Raw genomic sequence first — 19697 nt, forward strand, 5'->3', positions numbered from 1 at the left:
TTTTTAATGCTTTTGCGTTCGCTTGCATATATAATGATAATACTATACTATACTAAATATAGTTTTCCCTCCTATCTCATATTATTTCCATCAAAAAAAGTTTTGCGAGCGAACGCAAATATCTGGAGGGAACACAAAAGTATTGAAATATAATTTTTCCTCCCTTTTCATTTTTCCCCCATCATCATGTGTACTTAGAGGCTCTGGGAATTTCCAAATGCGTAGTAACATGCCATAATATTATGAGATATAATTTTACAACACATCAGAATGAAGACAGGAATGAACACGATAAACAATCGGAACCGTTGCACACGTTCGCGTGTTTCCACACGGAACTGTTATTGTGTGTGACGCATTAACGCTGCTCCACTGTCACTACATGCGAATTATGATCTATCTCAAACTTTCAGGCAGTCATCGATTATTGGATATTTACATTATTTCTTATACTTTTTAGGTACGTACTAAAAGCGCGACATAGCTCTTATGTGTTGTACATACCGGCTGGTTGGTTGTAGCTTCAGTACGTCTGCGCACTTTATTTGATTGACGTTTTTAGATGTAGACATTTATACATTAACTACAAATTATAAATACGAATACTTTGTTTTAATATGCAAGTATTTTATATACTCAATCATGTATTTAAGATATTTTTTATTTTTATGTCCTTCGGTTAAAATGGAGTCTGGGGGGTTTAATCTGCTGTGATTAATGAGATTAATGGGTCTTCATCGTGTCATCTTGTTAAAATGAGTGTGAATGTTCAAGCTGCTGTAATTAAATGGGTTTCCATGCAGATGATGAATTTCTTTCGCAACCGTCTGGTGGTTTTGGGGCTGGTGTTACTGGCTACAGTGCTGCTGTATCTGCTGCTGCCCTCCATACGGCAAGGGAGCATGGAGCCTTCTCTGGAGGTGCAGCAGCGGATGGGACTCATCGCCGCCTCTCCTCCGCCGCCGCCATCCAGCATCAACATCACGGTCAGGACCGGACAGCTGCCCGGGGACCCGCCACTCTTCTTCAGGGAGGCTCTGCCTGTGGACAGCGCCGGACGACAGATACTGCCCAGGTGACTTTACACCTTATAATTCAAATTTAATTCCACCATGGTTTATATAATAGCTGTAGTGAAATGCCTAGATAAACACATTTACGTAATAGGCCTAATTGAAAAGCTCTATTGTATAGAACATTAAATCTGGCAAGGCTTTGTACCAGAATATAAACAATATAGTCTGTACGTGTTACTGTGTTACTGTATAATGAATAATCAAGGTTATTTTCTAATGTATTCCGTTACAGTTACAAATGACTTATTCAGTAAAGTAATCCAAGCACCACAATATGAAAGTAATGTAATCTGATTGCTTTTGGATTCAAGGTCACATATGTAAATAAAGTCAAGTAAAAAGCAATATAATCAAAGTACTTTTATTTAATCTGAATTAAAAATTAAAAATAGGCTATTAAAACTAAGCAGTCGTGTCTTGTTTTTACCGATACTCCTGGTTTCACAGACAAGGCTTAAGTCTAGTCCCACACTAAAATGCCTGTTTGAGCTGTTTTAACTGAAAGTAATTTGTACTGACACATCTTAAAGGGTTAGTTCACCCAAAAATGAAAATAATGTCATTTATTACTCACCCTCATGACGTTCTCCACCCCTAAGACCTTCGTTTATCTTCAGAACACAAATTAAGATATAATTTTTGATTAAATCTGATGGCTCAGCATGGCCTGCATAGATAGCAATGGTACTTCCTCTCTCAAGATTCATAAAGGTACTAAAAACATATTTAAATAAGTTCATGTGACTACAGTGGTTCTACCTTGATATTATAAAGCGACGGGAATATTTTTTGTGCGTCAAAAAAACAACTTTTTAACAATATCTAGTGATGGCCGATTTCAAAACACTGCTTCATGAAGCTTCTGAGTTTTACGAATCAAATCAGTGGTTCGGAGCGCCATAGTCACGTGAATTCAGCAGTTTGGCGGTTTGATACGGGATCCGAATCATGATTCGACTGAAAAGATTCATAACGCTCCAAAGCAGTGTTTTGAAATCAGCCATCACTAGATATTTTTAAAAAGTCATTATTTTGTTTTTTTGGCACACAAAAAATATTCTCTTCGCTTTATAATATTAAGGTAGAACCACTGAACTCACATGAACTGATTTAAAAGCAGGCTAGCAGGCTTAGCCCTGTGTGTGAAACCAGGCCTATATCTTACAATTCACATAAAGTCAGAATTGCAAGATAAAAACTTACAATTGTGAAAAAAGTTGTCTTTTAAATTTTTTCTATTCTGTGCCAGAAACAAACTTCCATACCTTGCTCCATAGACTTGTGTAAAGGTGTGGTCACAATAGTGAAATTTTGCATGCAAAAAAGGTTTATTATTTTTTTCTCAGTAGAGTAGAGATGTATGAAGCACAACTCACACAGTGCATTACCAACATCAGCATGAAATGGAAATTCACCTTATTTTATTTTCTAAATGCATGTTATTGATCTTATTGTGAACAATTCATCCATGCATGTTATTTTTGTTGTTGTTTTTTTATATGGGAACCTAATAGCCTAATATGATCTATTAGGCTGAGTTTCAGTAACTGTATCTTCTCTCTATCAGGCTGCAGATGGTGCTACTTCATGGTCAGGCCTTTACCTCTAAGACCTGGGAGGAGTTGGGCACTCTCAGCCTACTGGCCTCCAACGGGTACCAGGCCCTCGCGCTCGACCTGCCCGGTATGAGCTCTGTAAACTTATAATAATTCACTTCATTAATGTTCTTGATATGTTGTAAATTGCTCATTTATTGAATACATAAATAGAGCTGCATGATTAATCTTTAAAAGATTGCAATCTTATTCATAAATGTCAACAGCTTCACAAACAGTCTTTTCAACCACACAGTATCATTATTTCTCTTTTACAATAATTCATATTACCACAGAATTTCCGGAATAAAGTTCATAGTTTGGATGTCTACGGTAGTGATCAAAATAGAGTACATCACCTTTTTGATGCTTCAAATAAAGATTGTCAATTACATTGATATACCAGTAGGTGGCGACAAGTGACTGTTAAAAAATTTATTTGTCATTGAATCGTTCATTCAAAATACTCGTACAAAAATGTAATGAAACAAGTGAAGTCTTTATGAGTGAGTCATTGAATCATTCACTCAAACTAATTTATTTTTAAAATAGTTAATTCAATTTAATTAAATATTTTAAAAAATATATTGTATTGTTTAGTTGTCTATTCAGAATCGTGATCTCTATTTTAAACAAAATAAATTGTGATTCTCAATTTATCCATAATCGCGCAGATCACTAAACTGACTCGCTCCTCCTCAGGTTTCGGGAACTCTCCAGATTCTGAGTCGGTAAAGTCGGATCAGAGCCGTGTGGACCTGCTAAAGCGTTTTCTGGAAGCTCTGGGCGTGCGAGCGCCGGTGTTACTGAGCCCGTCTATGAGCGGCCATTACGCCCTGCCGTTCCTCCAGAGACACAGCGCCCAGCTGCACGGCTTTGTGCCCATCGCCCCCGTGGGCACCCGCGGCATCACCCCACAGCAGTACCGCGACATCCAGGTGCCGTATTTCTTTCTAATCATCTCACACTTAGGAATTCCTTGACTTGTTTTAATTCTCACTTCCTGTTTGTGTGACAGACTCCAACTCTGATCATATATGGGGAGTTAGACACTAACCTGGGCGCCCAATCGCATAAGAACCTGATTCAGCTGCCCCATCACAGCGTGGTGAAGCTGGTGGGAGCACGACACGCCTGTTACATGGACAAACCCCGCGAGTTCCACCGTGCTCTGCTCGACTTCCTCAGCAAGCTCGACTGAGGGACGGAATGCGTGAGAACGAGTCAAACCATCGTGTGGAAAGAGACTACTAGAAGAAGAAGAAGAAGAAGAAGAGAGACACGAGAAAAGAAAATGATGAACAGGACTGCTGTGTAGCTGTAAAACCAGTCCTGAAACCTAACACCACACCGGAACATTCTATCACAAATCTATCCATCCACATCAACTCACTCCTTATAATTTCCCCGCCCGATCATCAAGAGATGAGATGTTAATATATCAAACAAACAAATCTTCTGCAGTATTACTATAGTAAAGCTTCTTTTGTAGATTGTAAGCATCTCCTTTTATTAGTTTGCCATGGATCCTTCTTGTTATTACTGTTCTTACTGTAACGGCCTGCCTGTAGGTTGTTATGGTTTCCAGTCTGAGAGATGTTCCTGAATCACAATCATCATGACTTACAGTCTGAGGTTTATTCCGTAACACTGTCGCCATGGTTTCTGGTCTGACGGGTGTTCCCGTAACACAGTTGCTATGGTTTCCAGTCTGAGATATGTTTCAGTAACTCAGTTGCCATGGTTTCTGATCTGAGGGATGTTCCTGTAACACAGTTGACATGGTTTCCTTTCTGAGGGTTGTTCTGTAAACCTGTTGCCATGGTTTCCAGTCTGAGAAATGTTCCTGTTACTTAGTTGCCATGGTTTCTGATCTGAGGGATGTTCCTGTAACACAGTTGACATGGTTTCCTTTCTGAGGGTTGTTCTGTTACCTGGTTGCCATGGTTTCCAGTCTGAGAAATGTTCCTGTAACTCAGTTGCCATGGTTTCTGATCTGAGGGATGTTCCTGTAACACAGTTGACATGGTTTCCTTTCTGATGGTTGTTCTGTTACCTGGTTGCCATGGTTTCCAGTCTGAGAAATGTTCCTGTAACTCAGTTGCCATGGTTTCTGATCTGAGGGATGTTCCTGTAACACAGCTGCCATGGTTTCCTTTCTGAGGGTTGTTCCTGTAACACAGTTGACATGGTTTCCTTTCTGATAGTTGTTCTGTAAATCTGTTGCCATGGTTTCCAATCTGAGAAATGTTCCTGTAACTCAGTTACTGATCTGAGGGATGTTTCTGTAACACAGTTGCCATGGTTACTGATCTGAGGGATGTTTCTGTAACACAGTTGGCATGATTTCCAGTCTGACGGTTGTTCCGATAACAGTTGCCATGGCTCCCTTTCTGAGGGATGTTACTGAAACACAATTGTCATCATGGTTTATAGTCTCAGATTTATTCTGTAACGCTGTTGCCATGGTTTCTGGTCTGACGGGTGTTCTTGTAACATGGTTACCATGGTTTCCAGTCTGAGTAATGTTCCTGTAACTCATTTGCCATGGTTTCTGATCTGATCTTTCTTTTTTTTTTTTTACCCAATGTAACACAGTGTGCCATGGTTTCCAGTCTGCTAGTTATTTTGTAATGCTTTTGTTATGATAATCTTAGAGTTTTTCCTGTAACATGTAGTTGCCATGGTTTTCAGTCTGACAGTTGTTCCTATAACACTGTTGCCATGGTTTCCAGTCTGACAGTTGCTACAAAATCATGGTTGTCATGGTTTCCAGGCTGAGAAATGTTCCTGTAAATCAGATGCCATGGTTTCCAGTCTGACAGTTGCTTCAATAACATGGTTCCCATGGCTTCTACCCTGAGGATTGTTCCTGTAACTGTTTTCTGGTCTTGTGCTGTTCCTATAATAAGGTTGCCATGGTTTCCTGTCTGAGGGTTGTTCTTATAATACAGTTTTCCTGTAACAGCAAGAGTCACATAATGCCAAAATCATTGTCATAACCCTCCATCTCAAATGCGCTTGACAGGAAACTGGAGTCTTTAATCCCACAAGAACATCTCAGAGAAGAAAACGGTATTTCTCCTTTTCGGTTCGTATATGTTTGTTTTATCATTGAGTGAAGCGTGTTCACACCAGCGGTTGGCACATACGTACCACTGAATGTAGCATGTTAATGTGTGAATGACTCACCATATGGTTTTAGATGCTCAAAAATAGATAGAAAGGTTTCAGTATTTGATGCCTGTCATGCTTGTAAATTTAGTTTTTTATTATTAGTGGTTGTCAGATTTGTACTGGCAGTAGTCCTCGCAATAAAAGAGAATTTACTGAGACTGCCGAGGAAAAAAAAACGTGTTCATTAAATGATAGCGGTATTACATACCTAGACCTAAAAATGTACGTGTTCATTTCATATTTATTATTTATTGCTTAAATCTTCTACATGACACAGACTGTAATATGTGTGGTATTTATGTGCTGTGGTCTTTTTTTTTTATTATTCTTTTTTTTTTTTTATAGCTTGTAAATATGAATATGTTGTAGAGGACAGTGAGGCACCTCTGACCTGTGAATATTTCTGACATCCCAAATCTTCAACCTGAAGGGATTCGTCATTGGGACTGAATTCAGATTCCTGTGTGCATGGTACTGTAGAACCATCAAACATGCTTTGTTCAATGCAAAATAAAATTCATTAACATTCATGTTTTGCTTTTGTGAATGGACACCAGATACATCCAAAAATTGTAAGTTGTCTGTCATCTGTAATGTAGTTAAAACCACTCCATTTTAACAGGCTTATTCATGGGAATGCTATTAGGGCTTCAATGTTCAAGTGCACTAAATCAAGTCAAACCCTTGCTAAATTCAGTACTGCATACTAGCATACTACTCTTACTATCTCTGCCATTGAAAGATATGGTAAAAGTTGTATGAATAGTATACTAGTATGCGGTTCCGAATTCAGCACCTGTGTCCAAAATTGAATACTTTCCCACTATATAGTATGCAAAAAGCAGTATGCCAACAGAGTAATATGTCCAGATTCATAGTATTCAAAAAACGGTAGGCGAAAAGTACCCAGCTCACCTACTACCAACAAGATTCTGAAGTGTGCATCCACTGGACACTTTACTATCCCATGAGGCCCCTAGGAGAAGATTTATGAATGGCAGTGAAGCGAAACTGGTGGAAGGTCACATGACCGTAACAATATGGCTGATAGTACGTCTGGACATATTAGGCCCTGTCCCAAATGGCACACTTCATGTGCACTTTCGGTTTTTTACAGAAAAAGTATGTTCTGTATAGTATAGATATGACTATGGCCTTGTCCCAAATGCCACCCTAAACCCTCACGGTCTTCCTCTGAGTCCGCACTTTCATGACATAATGCCGTTTTGTCTGCTGGGTAAATTCCTCTGCGTAGCTCACAGGCCCTGTCCCAAATGGCACACTTTATGTGGACTTACAATGGCCGCTGCGTGCACAAGTCTGTTAAGTCCACAAGACCGTAGGGTGTCCCATTCGTCATTTAAGCTTAAAGAAGGGTGCTCGTGAGGGCCCCCTTTGCGGCTGCTATGTGCCTTCAACGCGCACTTCTGCTGAGCCCGCAAGACTGTGGCCCTGTCCCAGGCACCCTAAACCCTCACAGTCTTCCTCTGAGTCCGCACTTTCACGATGTAATGCCACTTTGACTGCCGGGTAAAGTCCACTCGCAGTCTTGCAGGCTCAGCAGAAGTGCACATCGAGGGCGCATAGCAGCCACAGAGGGGGCGCTCATGAGCACTTTTCTTTAAGCTTAAAGGAACACTCCACTTTTTTTGAAAATAGGCTAATTTTCCAACTCCCCTAGAGTTAAACAGTTGAGTTTTACCGTTTTCGAATCCATTCAGCCGATCTCCGGGTCTGCCGGTACCACTTTTAGCATAGCTTAGCATAGTTCATTGAATCTGATTAGACCATTAGCATCTCGCTCAAAACTGACCAAAGAGTTTAGATATTTTTCCTATTTAAAACTTGACTCTTCTGTAGTTACATCGTGTACTAAGACCGACGGAAAATGAAAAGTTGCGATTTCTAGGCCGATATGTCTAGGAACTATACTCTCATTCTGGCGTAATAATCAAGGAACTTTGCTGCCGTACCATGAGTGCAGCAGGCGCAATGATATTACGCAGCGCCTGTGACCCCGTTTGCACAGGGAGCGTGCCTTGCAACCATGGAGACATTTGGTAGAGGCGCTGCGTAATATCATTGCACCTCCTGCACCCATGGTACGGCAGCAAAGTTCCTTGATTATTACTCCAGAATGAGAGTATAGTTCCTAGCCACATCGGCCAAGAAATCGCAACTTTTCATTTTCCGTCGGTCTTAGTACACGATGTAACTACAGAAGAGTCAAGTTTTAAGTAGGATAAATATCAAAACTCTTTGGTCATTTTTGAGCGAGATGCTAACGGTCTAATCAGATTCAATGAACTATGCTAAGCTATGCTAAAAGTGGTACCGGCAGACCCGGAGATCGGCTGAATGGATTCGAAAACGGTACAACTCAACTGTTTAACTCTAGGAGAGTTGGAAAATTAGCCTATTTTCAAAAAAAGTGGAGTGTTCCTTTAAATGACGAATGGGACACTCTACGGTCTTGTGTACAGTCATGCAGCGGCCATTGTAAGTCCACAAGACTGAAAGTGCGCATGAAGTGTGCCATTTGGGACAGGGCCTGTGAGCTACGTAGAGGAATTTACCCGGCAGTCAAAGCGGCATTACGTCATGAAAGTGCGGACTCAGAGGAAGACCGTGAGGGTTTAGGGTGCCATTTGGGACAGGGCCTAACTCATATCCATACTATACAGAACATACTTTTTTTAATGGTCGCGAAGTACGTTCAAATTCCAATGTAGTACCTATTCAGTATGTTTTGGATGCAGGAAAAGTTTATCAAATGCAAATAAATAAATAAGAAGTACAGTAGTGATTTCTGGTTAAACATGTTAAATATAATAAATATAGTTTCAGTGAACTTCAAAAAAAGAGAAATGGTAAAAATTAAGCTAAAATTAAAAGGAAAATAATAAAATAGCTTATATAACAAATATAGGGCATAAGTATAATTTAGTAGCTGTTTTGTTTTTACTCGTGTTTCGTATATTCCTGTTTTGACCACGTGTGCGCCTTGAGTGCGGGCGTGACCAGGCGGAATCGAATGATGCAGACGTCATCACGCCACCATGCGTCTTTCTTCGGGAAAATGGCTGCTGTGTACATGATGCGAAACTGAATGGACGGAAAACAGACCAAAATTCCTAAAATTCCCCCCTCTTCCCTCCTCTATATCCCGCTCCGCATTCACGCACATGCGTTTACGTTAAAACGAACCCGATTTTAACCTAGTGTGAAGAACTAGGATGATAATATGACCCAGAAAAAGAAGAAGCGAGTGAATCGCAGTTTGTTGCTGGCGAAGAAAATCATCATCAAGGATGGAGGAACGGTGAGTGTCTGCTGGATTTAACCACAACAAACACGTAGACACGAAGATTTAGATCTTAGGTACACATATACATAACTATTTTGTTAATGTTTGAGAGAATAATGTTTTGGGTATATTCTGGAGGATTGTAACTTCAAATCTGTCATTCATCATGGCTGTAAACATCAGCGTTTACTTCCTGTAATTACCAAGAAATAAAATCTGCACGCATAGGCCTAAATATTAAGATTAACGTTTTAAATCATTATATACGTGATAATATCAGTGTTTAGATGGTTATATGACACATTAGGGGTGTTTAAAGATGTCCAGCTCATCTGTCATGACTGCAAATAAAATAATTTCTTTGTTTTTTATCACAAAACACATATATAAGAAAATGATTAATTTGTTATATGATTCACTTATGATAAAAAAGTAGTATAAAAATCTTTGTATTGCTAGCCTTAGATTTACCCTTTTGTTGCGTGGTACCATCCCATGGTAATTTTATGCTGTTATTTGAGGTAAATAACATGGTAAGTTAGATGAATATGGTAGTCAATCAACATCATCATATAAATCAATATAAATGTTATTGTCATAGTACCGCCACAGTATTATTTGTAAGGGAAGAAATGTGAAACTTCATATTTGTCATTACATTTTAGACTGAATCTGATATCTGAATGTATGTGTCATGAAATGTATCTATTGAAAGTGTTATTTGAGTATTTATTTTTATACTATTAAAATATTTATTATTAATTTGAATTAGCCTTTTACATTTTCAGTTTTCTTTTTCATTTTAGTTTCAGTTTTAGTAATTTTGCTATGCCCTTTTGTTGTTTTATTTCACTTTGATTTAATAATTTTAGTACTTCAGCTTAAAGGTGTTGTAATTTTTTTGACTGTACTAAAGCATAAAAATAACATAATATGTTTGCAGAGATTTAGAAACTTGGGTAAAGTTGGTTTTATATTCGCACATTCGGACATCCGTATTCAATAGCCTTGTTAATCACACTACATTGGACATTCAGTGGACATTCACAAGTAAATATGCCATTAAAACAATACTTGCCTATTTTGATCGACTGTGAAAAATGTTGTAAGTTGACAATCGTTGGTTGTTGTAAGTTGACTATTACAATACTGCCTGAAAAAAGCCAATTCTTTACAAATAGGCCCTTGATCAAAAAAATTTGTCTGAAATGCTTAAAAACACAAATGATGGCAGAAATGTATGAGTTTTTGTCTTGTTCGCTGGCTGTCAAGATCAATTTTGTTTGGTTTTTATTTTTAAAAATTGTAGACTGCTTTTTTTTTAATTTCAGAAATTTAAAATTTAAATATAAAATAATTTTTAAAAAATGTTTTAATTAAATTTAAATAAATACAGCACCAGGGATCGTTTTGACAATGTTGCTTGTCTGTATGCTGCTGTCTGTCAATGTCTGTATGCGAAAAATGCAAAGGAAAAACTTTTTAGTTTTTAGTACGTCCTTTTTAAGTTTTATCTTGCCTACAGCAACCAGAATCGACAGTGGTTGGCACTTATCTTATCTGTTGTCAAAATCAAACTGCAGCTTTAAGGATGTATAATAATGCTGTTTGATTTCTTCACATGTTCTTCACCATCTCTGGTTCTTCTCTCTCCAGCCTCAGGGCTTCGGTTCCCCCAGCGTTTATCATGCTGTTATCGTCATATTTCTGGAGTTCTTCGCTTGGGGTTTGCTCACAGCACCTACTTTAGGAGTAAGTTGGGTTGTTTTAAACAGAAATTAGAATGTTTTTGTATGAAGAAAAACATCTTAATGGAAGCAAGATTTTATTTTCATATCAAGTGACTTACTGTCGTGTTTAGAAACCCTTTGTATGCCCCTGTTATTATATTGTGTAACATGATCATGTACAAAAGTTCAAAATACACTTGCATGGGTGTCATAACTGATGTTGTTTTGTGTCATGTGACTGCAGGCTCTTCATGAAACATTCCCGAAACACACATTTCTCATGAATGGCTTGATTCAGGGAGTTAAGGTATCATCTTTAACGTCTTCCTGTATGAGACCTATTAGAGTCGAGTTCATAATTCATCAACTGATGCTTTTGTTGGCAGGGTCTGCTGTCGTTTCTAAGCGCTCCTCTGATTGGTGCTCTGTCAGACGTGTGGGGAAGGAAGTCCTTTCTCTTACTCACGGTGTTCTTCACGTGTGCTCCAATTCCTTTAATGAAGATCAGCCCATGGTTCGTTACTTTTCTTTTTTTGGACATAAAACAAAATATTTTGTATACTTTACGATACGGTCTCATTTGTTCATGCATTAGCTAATATGATCTAACAATTAACAAAAAAAGTTTATTAAAATACAATTGTTCATTGTTTGTTCATGTTACTTCACAGTGCATTAACTAATGTTAACAAATACAACTCTTCATTTTAATGTATGAGTAAATGTTGAAATTTTAACATGAACTATATTTATGTTAATGTGTAACTATTTATAAATAAGTTCATTATTTGTTCGTTAATGTAGTTAACTGATGAACTAATGAACCTTATTGTAAAATGTTACAAAAATGAAACATTGAAATAAAAATAAAAACAATTTTTAATTTAATGTACTCTAATATTTATTCATATTTTTAATTAGATTTAATTTTTATATTTTCAATTTCATGTCATTTTTATTAGTTTTTAATATTTCAGTTTAGCTTTAATTTATTTTTATTTCAGTTTTACTTTTAGTTAAGTATTTAAAATACTTTTTTGAACTTAATCTTATTTTTTTATTTAATTTTAATTTTTAATTTAATTTAAAAAGAAGCAAATTAGATGTACACAAAATCAATGAAATAAAATGAACATTGTTCTGCATACATTTTTTATTTTTCATATTATTTTCTGTCTAAAATGTACAGTTTGTATTGTAATTTACAACACATTCATTGTAATATAATACTGATAAGGTTAATATTGTAAAATAACCTGATAAGCCAATATGGATATTCTCAAAAAGCACAAATATCAGTCTCAACGATATATCAGTCTGTTTTGTATTTTTTTTTTTTAATGCACATCGTGCACATCTTAAATCACATGCTCAGAATGATTTTAAAGCATTCCTCTTGTGTTTCAGGTGGTACTTTGCCGTTATCTCTGTATCTGGAGTGTTTGCCGTTACCTTCTCGGTTATATTCGCCTACGTGGCCGACATCACTCAAGAGCATGAGCGCAGTATGGCTTACGGCATGGTGCGTATAACCCATCAACACGTCATCATCTCTCTTCACGCCCCTCTATTTTTGCACTAAACCTGTCTGTGCCTTTTTCAAAAGGTCTCTGCCACGTTTGCGGCGAGTCTCGTGATCAGCCCGGCCATCGGCGCGTATCTGAGTCAGGTTTATGGAGACACTCTGGTAGTGGTTCTGGCTTCTGCCATCGCTATGCTGGACATCTGCTTTATCCTAGTGGCCGTGCCCGAGTCACTTCCAGAAAAGATGAGGCCGGCGTCTTGGGGCGCCCCCATCTCTTGGGAACAAGCTGACCCCTTTGCTGTGAGTAGATTTGAACTCTTTGAACCTGCTTGGTACAATAATATCACAGTCCAGTCAGTCTGTTTGTTTCAAATTGTTAAATGCACTGCAAATGCAGTAACTTCAGCATTAATGTTGCTGGAAATGTTTATTTTAAAAAGAGAGAATGGCACAACACCCCTCATATCCTGTGTGGTTTTCAATAGGGAAGTTTTTTTGTTTTTTTTTAACACCCATTTCATCCTCCACAGTTTGAGGTGTTGACATAATGGATTTTTTGAAAGCTGCATCATATCTGTACGCTGCTTACGCATGTCATATATGGGAGTTTCACACGTGGTTTGTTCTGAAGAGTTCCTGCGAAGCCTGTTAAAGTTTCCACCACATTATTCTTGGTTTTGATTGGTTAATGTGTTCCTGTAAATTTTAGAAGACACACATGAGAGGCTGTTAAATGTGGTTTCAAAGCACACTGATGAATGCAAATCGAACAAATCTCAAGCTGTATTAGTACAGCACGTGTCAATACGTGGTTGCAATACCTTTACAAAAAGGGATGGATTGATGTTAAAATCCTACCTGATGCTGAATTTTAGAATTAATTTTTAGGCCAATAAACTGATAAATGGCTGACATTACACTAAAAACTAAAATCAGTAATTTAAAATGCATTATAATAGCATTTTAAAGGAATACATTTGCAGTGTTAAATCATTTAAATATAATTTTTAAATATTAATTTTAAATGGGCATTAGATTTAAAAATAGGAGTAATTAGCATGTACAATAAAAAAAAAATCACTTCACCCAATCTGTTTCTCTCTACAGTCTCTAAGGAAGGTGGGTCAAGACTCGACAGTTCTGCTCATCTGTATAACAGTGTTCCTGTCGTATCTGCCTGAAGCTGGACAATACTCTAGCTTCTTCCTGTATCTGCAACAGGTTCGTCAACAGAGAGATTTCGTTTATCTCTGTGGTTAATCTTTAACTCGGTTACTAATTAGTTGTGGTTAGTGGGTCAAGTCTGTTTTATTGAAATCCTGATAACAAACAGGGTCGTAAAGTTTTATCCTCTTATCCAGATAATGGGATTTTCACCTGAAAGTGTTGCAGCTTTCATCGCTGTTCTAGGATTGCTGTCTATTGTTGCACAGGTCAGTAAGATACATGATAATAAATGATTTTAAAAGATTTTTACTTCTTCATTTTATAGTAGGGATGATGTTGAATGTGATTTTTTTTCTTTTTTTTTCTTTTCTCCTGTAGACTGTAGTATTAAGTTTACTCATGCGTTCCATCGGGAACAAGAATACAATTTTGCTGGGCCTGGGATTTCAGATTCTGCAACTCGCTTGGTATGGGTTCGGATCTGAGCCATGGTAAGACCAGAAGCCTAATGTGTTAAAATATAAAATTGAAACATTTAAAATAAGTCATATTTTTTAGTGAATAATGGCATTAATGATGGCCTTTTTCATTTTTAGTTAAACTGTTGCTTTAAGAATAATGTAAACTGTTAATGATTCTTTACTAATGAATGTCCAATCCATCGTTCCTAACTTCCAGGATGATGTGGGCAGCTGGAGCCGTTGCCGCCATGTCTAGTATCACTTTCCCTGCTGTAAGTGCCCTGATTTCCCGCACAGCCGATCCGGATCAGCAAGGTAGGTTTTCTTGAATTGAAGTTACATATGCAGGTTTATTCTTTAGGGCCGACTGCTAAAGCTCTTGTTTCTGTAGGCGTGGGTCAGGGTATGGTTACGGGAATCCGTGGGCTGTGTAATGGTTTGGGTCCGGCCCTCTACGGTTTCATCTTCTACATATTTCATGTCGAGTTGGACCAAGTTCCAGAGAAAGACCCGGATATACAGCATCACCATGATCACCACCAACAGGTAAATTACCGCACGTCATTGCATTTAACTGAACTATGTTGAAAGATGTTTATGTTGTTTTCAGGTTTGTTTTAATAGCTAGTTTTTTATAATAGATGCTATAGTTAAAATGCAGAAGTCCATAGCAGCTAAACAACACTCAAGTATAAGATACTTGTGAACAGTTTTTCATGGCATTGCATGATTTTCATAATTCTCTGAAAAAAAGGATGGATACCTGAATGAATTGCCATTAAAAACAAAACCTAGCCTCCACAAGTCAACAGAATACATTCGTTTTAAATCAAAAATTTGTTTAAATTTTAAATCAAGCAGAATGAGTTTGTTGTTAATTGTTGTTCGTAAGAATTGAAGCATAACCAATTTCTTTGTAAATATGAATCATTTTTGTTATTCTCTGAAAAAAAGTTAAATATCTGGAAAAAAAACAATCCAAGCAGAATGAGTTTGTTGTTAATTGTTCGTAGAACCATTTGTAAGAATTTGAGTAGAACCAATTTGTGAAAATTGTGTCAAAATTGCCTATTTTTCATTGTTCTCTAAAAAAATATTTGGATACTTGAAGGAATTGTGCAGTATCAATTTGTAGGGATGCACTGATGCCATGTAACAGTATTGGGCCCGATACCAAGCTCATGTACATGTACTCGTAAAAATACCACCGAAACCAAAGACCGATACCTCACGTGACGTAACTGACAGAATTTTCCATGCACAGAGACACCGACAGCAGCAGCAGAAACAATGTCAGCCTCAGGGGTGTGAACATACTTTAAAATTAATGATGACAACCGACACATTGCGAACTGCATGCAAATCCCGCAGAATGACAGACCAGAAGTGCTCTCTCTCTCCTTCTTGCGCACGATCCCAGTTCTCTCAGACAGCACGCGATCAGTTCTCCTTGCGCCTGAATGGCCAAATGCACAAATAGTTGTCAAAATGTCTATTGTGTGGAGTATCTCACATAAATACAGTCGGTTATGGCTTAAGTGGACGCAAACAGGTGCGTATAAACAGGATATGTGTCAGTATATTACATGCATGGCTTCGATATTAAAGGGAGAGTAGCCTAATTAAATATTTGTCTGTCATTAATGTTAATAAAACAACAAAAGATGTTAAATGAATGTATATATATATATATTGTGAAATAAATGTTTTCATATCATGGTCATATTGCCCACTCGTCCATATTCCACCATGAGAAATCTGGTTGTGTTTACATTGGTTCACAGTGTTATGTTATAAACATTTGTACTGTAATATTTGTTTAGCACTTTTTGAAAGGCAGGTTAAAAAAAGACTTGATTTTTTTTATTATGACTTTAATAATTATGCCCTTTGAAGGTTATTGGACATTGTGAAATTTGTGCTTTAAGTTTGTGACAAGCACATAAAAATTAATACTTTTTTTCATTGGAATAATAATAAAGAAGCTGTCCTACATTCATTAGTCTCACTGTGTCGTGCTTGGGAAAACTGCAACATCACAAAAAAAAGAAATTAATAAATGTATAGGCATCGGTATCGGCGAGTACCAGGAAAAAAAAATATCAGTACTCGTATTCGGTCCTTAAAAATGGCATCGGTGCATCCCTATCAATTTATATAAATTGCTTGTAAAACCATTCTGAAGAAGTCAAGAAGAATAAATAGTTTGTAAAACTGCAAGGATTCAAGCTGAACAAATTTGTGTAAATTGTTCATAAATCTATTCTTAAGTCAAGAGAAAAACATTTAAATAGTTTGTGAAACTATTTGCAAGAATTCAAGCAAAACACGTTCATAGAACCGTTCATAAGAATTTAAGCAGAAACAATTTTTCGTTATTCTCTAAAAAATATTTGGATACTTGAAGGAACTGTGGAGTACCAATTTGTGTAAATCCGTTCTTAAGAAGTAAATAGTTCATAAATCTATTTGCAATAATTTAAGAAGAACAAATCTGTGTAAATCGTCAGTAAAATTGCAAAATATTTGGTGTCCAAACAATTCATACTCATTCTAGCCTCAACATGTGAAAATGAGTGAATCGTCACGGTATTTTATACACAGTGTGAAAGAGTTCATAGAGATGCATTTTAAAAAGTCATTGCTCGTATTCACGTTACAAACATTTGTGTGTAAATGGCACGTTTTGGGAAAAGTCTTGACTTTGTGTTAACTGTGTTCCCCTCACAGAGTGCAATAATCCCAGGGCCGCCGTTCCTCTTCGGCGCATGTTCTGTGCTGCTGGCGCTCCTGGTGGCTCTTTTCATTCCCGAACACCCCCATATTGGCACTCGTGCGGGCAGCTGGAAGAAGCCCACATCACCCCACGGGCACCCGCACAGTCCCCACCCACCCGGAGAGGCCAAAGAGCCCCTCCTACAGGACACTAACGTGTGATTGGGAGTTTTGATGTGGCTGTATTGGCCACGCCCCCTTACATTGACAAACGAACTGCGCATGGAGGCTGTTGTCATTTATTGAAACGTAAAGCTATATATCGGAGGCACGCTCAGTCTTGCACCTGGAGCTCTACCTTCCTGCAGAGTTTTGAACTCGCTAATTAAGTGAAAATTACAGACAGGTGTGTGAACTCTGCTGGAAGGAAAGTCTCAGTGATTGAGACTGGGTGTCCCTGCTGTATCATGAATAGAGCACCACTTTTTAAAAGAAATGTATATAGAAGAACATATATTTAACGATGGTTCTGTCCAAAGGCACTATTGCAATGGCTTGTATTTATTCTTTTTATTCTTTGTTTTTTTTGCCTTTTTCTTTTCTTTTTACGTTGCTCTTTTTTTCGACTGTCTAGTTCATTACCATAGCTCACTCAGGGACATTAACCCGGTCAGGAATGTTTCCGAACACAGTGTGTTCCCCTTATCAGAAGGGCCTAGCGAGAACATACTTGCATACATACAAACAACAGGCTTCATTCGTGAAACTCAAGCGGATCGAATTTGTACAAAACGCTTGTAAAACCATTCGCAAGAATTCACAAACTTATGCTACTTGCTCGTAAAAACATTCGTAAAAATTTGAAACGGATAACAATGGTGTAAATCATTTCCTAAATCTATTTGCAAGAATTTGCGTAGAAAGTCATTCGTAAAACCATTCGTAAGAATTTCAGCTTTTTAGAGTTTGTGTAAATCGTTCGTAAGATTTTGAGTGGAACAGATTGGTAAATAATTCATAAATCTAATTACAAAATTTGAGTCGTAAAATCATTTGTAAGAATTCATGCTGAACGAATCGTCCGTATAACCATTCATACGAATTCGAGTTGAATGATTCATGTAAATTGTTTGTAAAACTCTTTACGAGACCATTTTGTTTGTATAAGAATTGAGCGAATTTCTGTAAAACTTTTGTTGGAATTCATGAAATTCGCTTGTCGTTCTTGAGGCCCAGTGACCTTTTTTTAGGGAACATAACACATAATTGTATGGATTTCCAAGTGAATGGCCTTAACCGAGTTCAGTTTCAGACTTTGACAAACAAACGTTGCATTGGAATGATTGTGGTACGGCTTCAGATTTCCTTTTTTGTTTGTTGCTTATGTTTAAGCTGATGCCTGTTTTCTTTATACCACTTAGAATCAATGGTGCCTTCCCCAGCTTAAATTGTGTTGTTGATGGGAACTGGTGAATTTAAGTGATGCTTGAAATTTCCAATTGCGAGATCTGATCAGCGTCAGCCTTTCTTATACAATTGAGCGAGTTGAGTTTCATAAAACAACGGTAGAGCTGACTCTAAACCAATAGTGAAACTGAAATACATGGCGTGTCATTTGTCTGGATTCGCTTTGGCCTTGTGTAGAAACATTCTTTTACAAAAATATGTACGTTTACGCAAAACACTTCGTAAATGCCAACTGACAAAGTAACATTTGAGAAAAAAGGAGGTGAAATTTGCCAGTGGCCTTTCTATATTTTTGGTTTTCATAGAGACAAGATGAATGGCTTGTTTTAAGATACATTTGACCAAATTTATATTTTATTGACGTAAGACAGATGAGTTCATCTGTAATATTAGTTGTGTGCTTTGGATATTTATGAGATGATTTCCTGTAATATATTCTCTTCGTCTCAGAATACTGTGTGCTTTTTTTTTTAATGTTCTGTGGTTTTGTTGTCGTCATTATAAATTTTAACATGGTGTATCGTTTTTTTGACCGACCAATATGTAAATATGTCACAAAGTATCTAAACATGCTTTACAATAAAAGTTAAATATTTTGCTGTATGAGCAATTGTTTTGTCTGTTTTTAATACTTTAGTTCCATAGTAAAAAGACAAACAATTTTCTGCAAATTAGATTTTATTCACTTGTGTCCTAAAATTGCAATCCATGATAAACAGATTACAAAGTTTACTATATTAAACCATAAATACAATATAAATGTACACACAATATATATACAGCTTTACACAGCAAACCACAGTCACAGTTTGTTAACCAATCAAGTACTTTAATCCTAATACCTTCAATAAAAAAAGCCAATTGATTGAATCGCACTATTAGAGAATATGAAATGGCAGCTCTCCGACTGTTTGGCAAAAGGTGAGTTAAAGGATTAGTCTACTTTCGAATAAAATTTTCCTGATAATTTACTCACCCCCATGTCATCCAAGATGTCCATGTCTGTCTTTCTTCAGTTGAAAAGAAATTAAGGTTTTTGATGAAAACATTCCAGGATTATTCTCCTTATAGTGGACTTCAAACGGTTGAAGGTCAAAATTAGTTTCAGTGCCGCTTCAAAGGGCTTTAAACAATACTAGACGAGGAATAACGGTCTTATCTAGGGGTCTTATCTTCCGCTTTCCATATTCTTCAAAAAAAGCTTGCGCTGTATGTCCTACACCTTCCCTATTCAACTTACAGAACGAACGCAGCGCCAGTTTCATTTTTTTTCCGTAAGTTGAATAGGGAAGGCGTAGAACATTCAGTGTAAGCTTTTTGAAGAATATGGAAAGTGGAAGCACATACAAGGCGATAATTTGTGTTTATAAACCATATACAGTTGTATTTTCTTTGAAAATGACCGATTGTTTTGCTAGATAAGACCCTTATTCCTCGTCTCGTTTAAAGCCCTTTGAAGCTGCACTGAAACTGTAAT

At 37.2% G+C, this 19697-nt stretch overlaps 2 protein-coding genes across 2 annotated transcripts; both read left to right on the forward strand.

Moving 5' to 3' along the window:
* Nucleotides 1–302: 302 nt before the first annotated feature.
* Nucleotides 303–6378, forward strand: abhd14a (abhydrolase domain containing 14A). Its single transcript, XM_048182708.1, has 5 exons — nt 303–460; nt 804–1075; nt 2644–2759; nt 3374–3609; nt 3690–6378. The coding sequence occupies exons 2-5, from the start codon at nt 804–806 to the stop codon at nt 3870–3872; spliced, it is 807 nt and encodes a 268-aa protein (XP_048038665.1). The 5' UTR covers nt 303–460; the 3' UTR covers nt 3873–6378.
* A 2473-nt stretch (nt 6379–8851) lies between these two features.
* Nucleotides 8852–18823, forward strand: mfsd14a1 (major facilitator superfamily domain containing 14A 1). Its single transcript, XM_048182709.1, has 12 exons — nt 8852–9170; nt 10812–10907; nt 11130–11192; nt 11272–11399; nt 12293–12407; nt 12492–12710; nt 13518–13631; nt 13772–13843; nt 13956–14068; nt 14256–14353; nt 14430–14584; nt 16769–18823. Exons 1-12 carry the CDS (start codon nt 9093–9095, stop codon nt 16973–16975), a joined length of 1458 nt encoding a protein of 485 aa, XP_048038666.1. The 5' UTR covers nt 8852–9092; the 3' UTR covers nt 16976–18823.
* The last annotated feature ends 874 nt before the right edge of the window (nt 18824–19697 follow it).

The sequence above is a fragment of the Megalobrama amblycephala genome, linkage group LG2, assembly GCF_018812025.1.
Source record: "Megalobrama amblycephala isolate DHTTF-2021 linkage group LG2, ASM1881202v1, whole genome shotgun sequence".
NCBI classification, from domain to species: domain Eukaryota; kingdom Metazoa; phylum Chordata; class Actinopteri; order Cypriniformes; family Xenocyprididae; genus Megalobrama; species Megalobrama amblycephala.

Excerpts from the sequence above, each read along its gene's own strand:
- abhd14a (XM_048182708.1), top strand. The coding sequence starts at position 804 with ATGATGAATTTCTTTCGCAACCGTCTGGTGGTTTTGGGGCTGGTGTTA. Across the intron at positions 1,076-2,643 it reads GGACGACAGATACTGCCCAG|GCTGCAGATGGTGCTACTTC; the intron begins GTGACTTTACAC and ends TCTCTCTATCAG. Across the intron at positions 3,610-3,689 it reads AGCAGTACCGCGACATCCAG|ACTCCAACTCTGATCATATA; the intron begins GTGCCGTATTTC and ends TTTGTGTGACAG.
- mfsd14a1 (XM_048182709.1), top strand. The coding sequence starts at position 9,093 with ATGACCCAGAAAAAGAAGAAGCGAGTGAATCGCAGTTTGTTGCTGGCG. Across the intron at positions 10,908-11,129 it reads TCACAGCACCTACTTTAGGA|GCTCTTCATGAAACATTCCC; the intron begins GTAAGTTGGGTT and ends ATGTGACTGCAG. Across the intron at positions 14,585-16,768 it reads ACCATGATCACCACCAACAG|AGTGCAATAATCCCAGGGCC; the intron begins GTAAATTACCGC and ends TTCCCCTCACAG.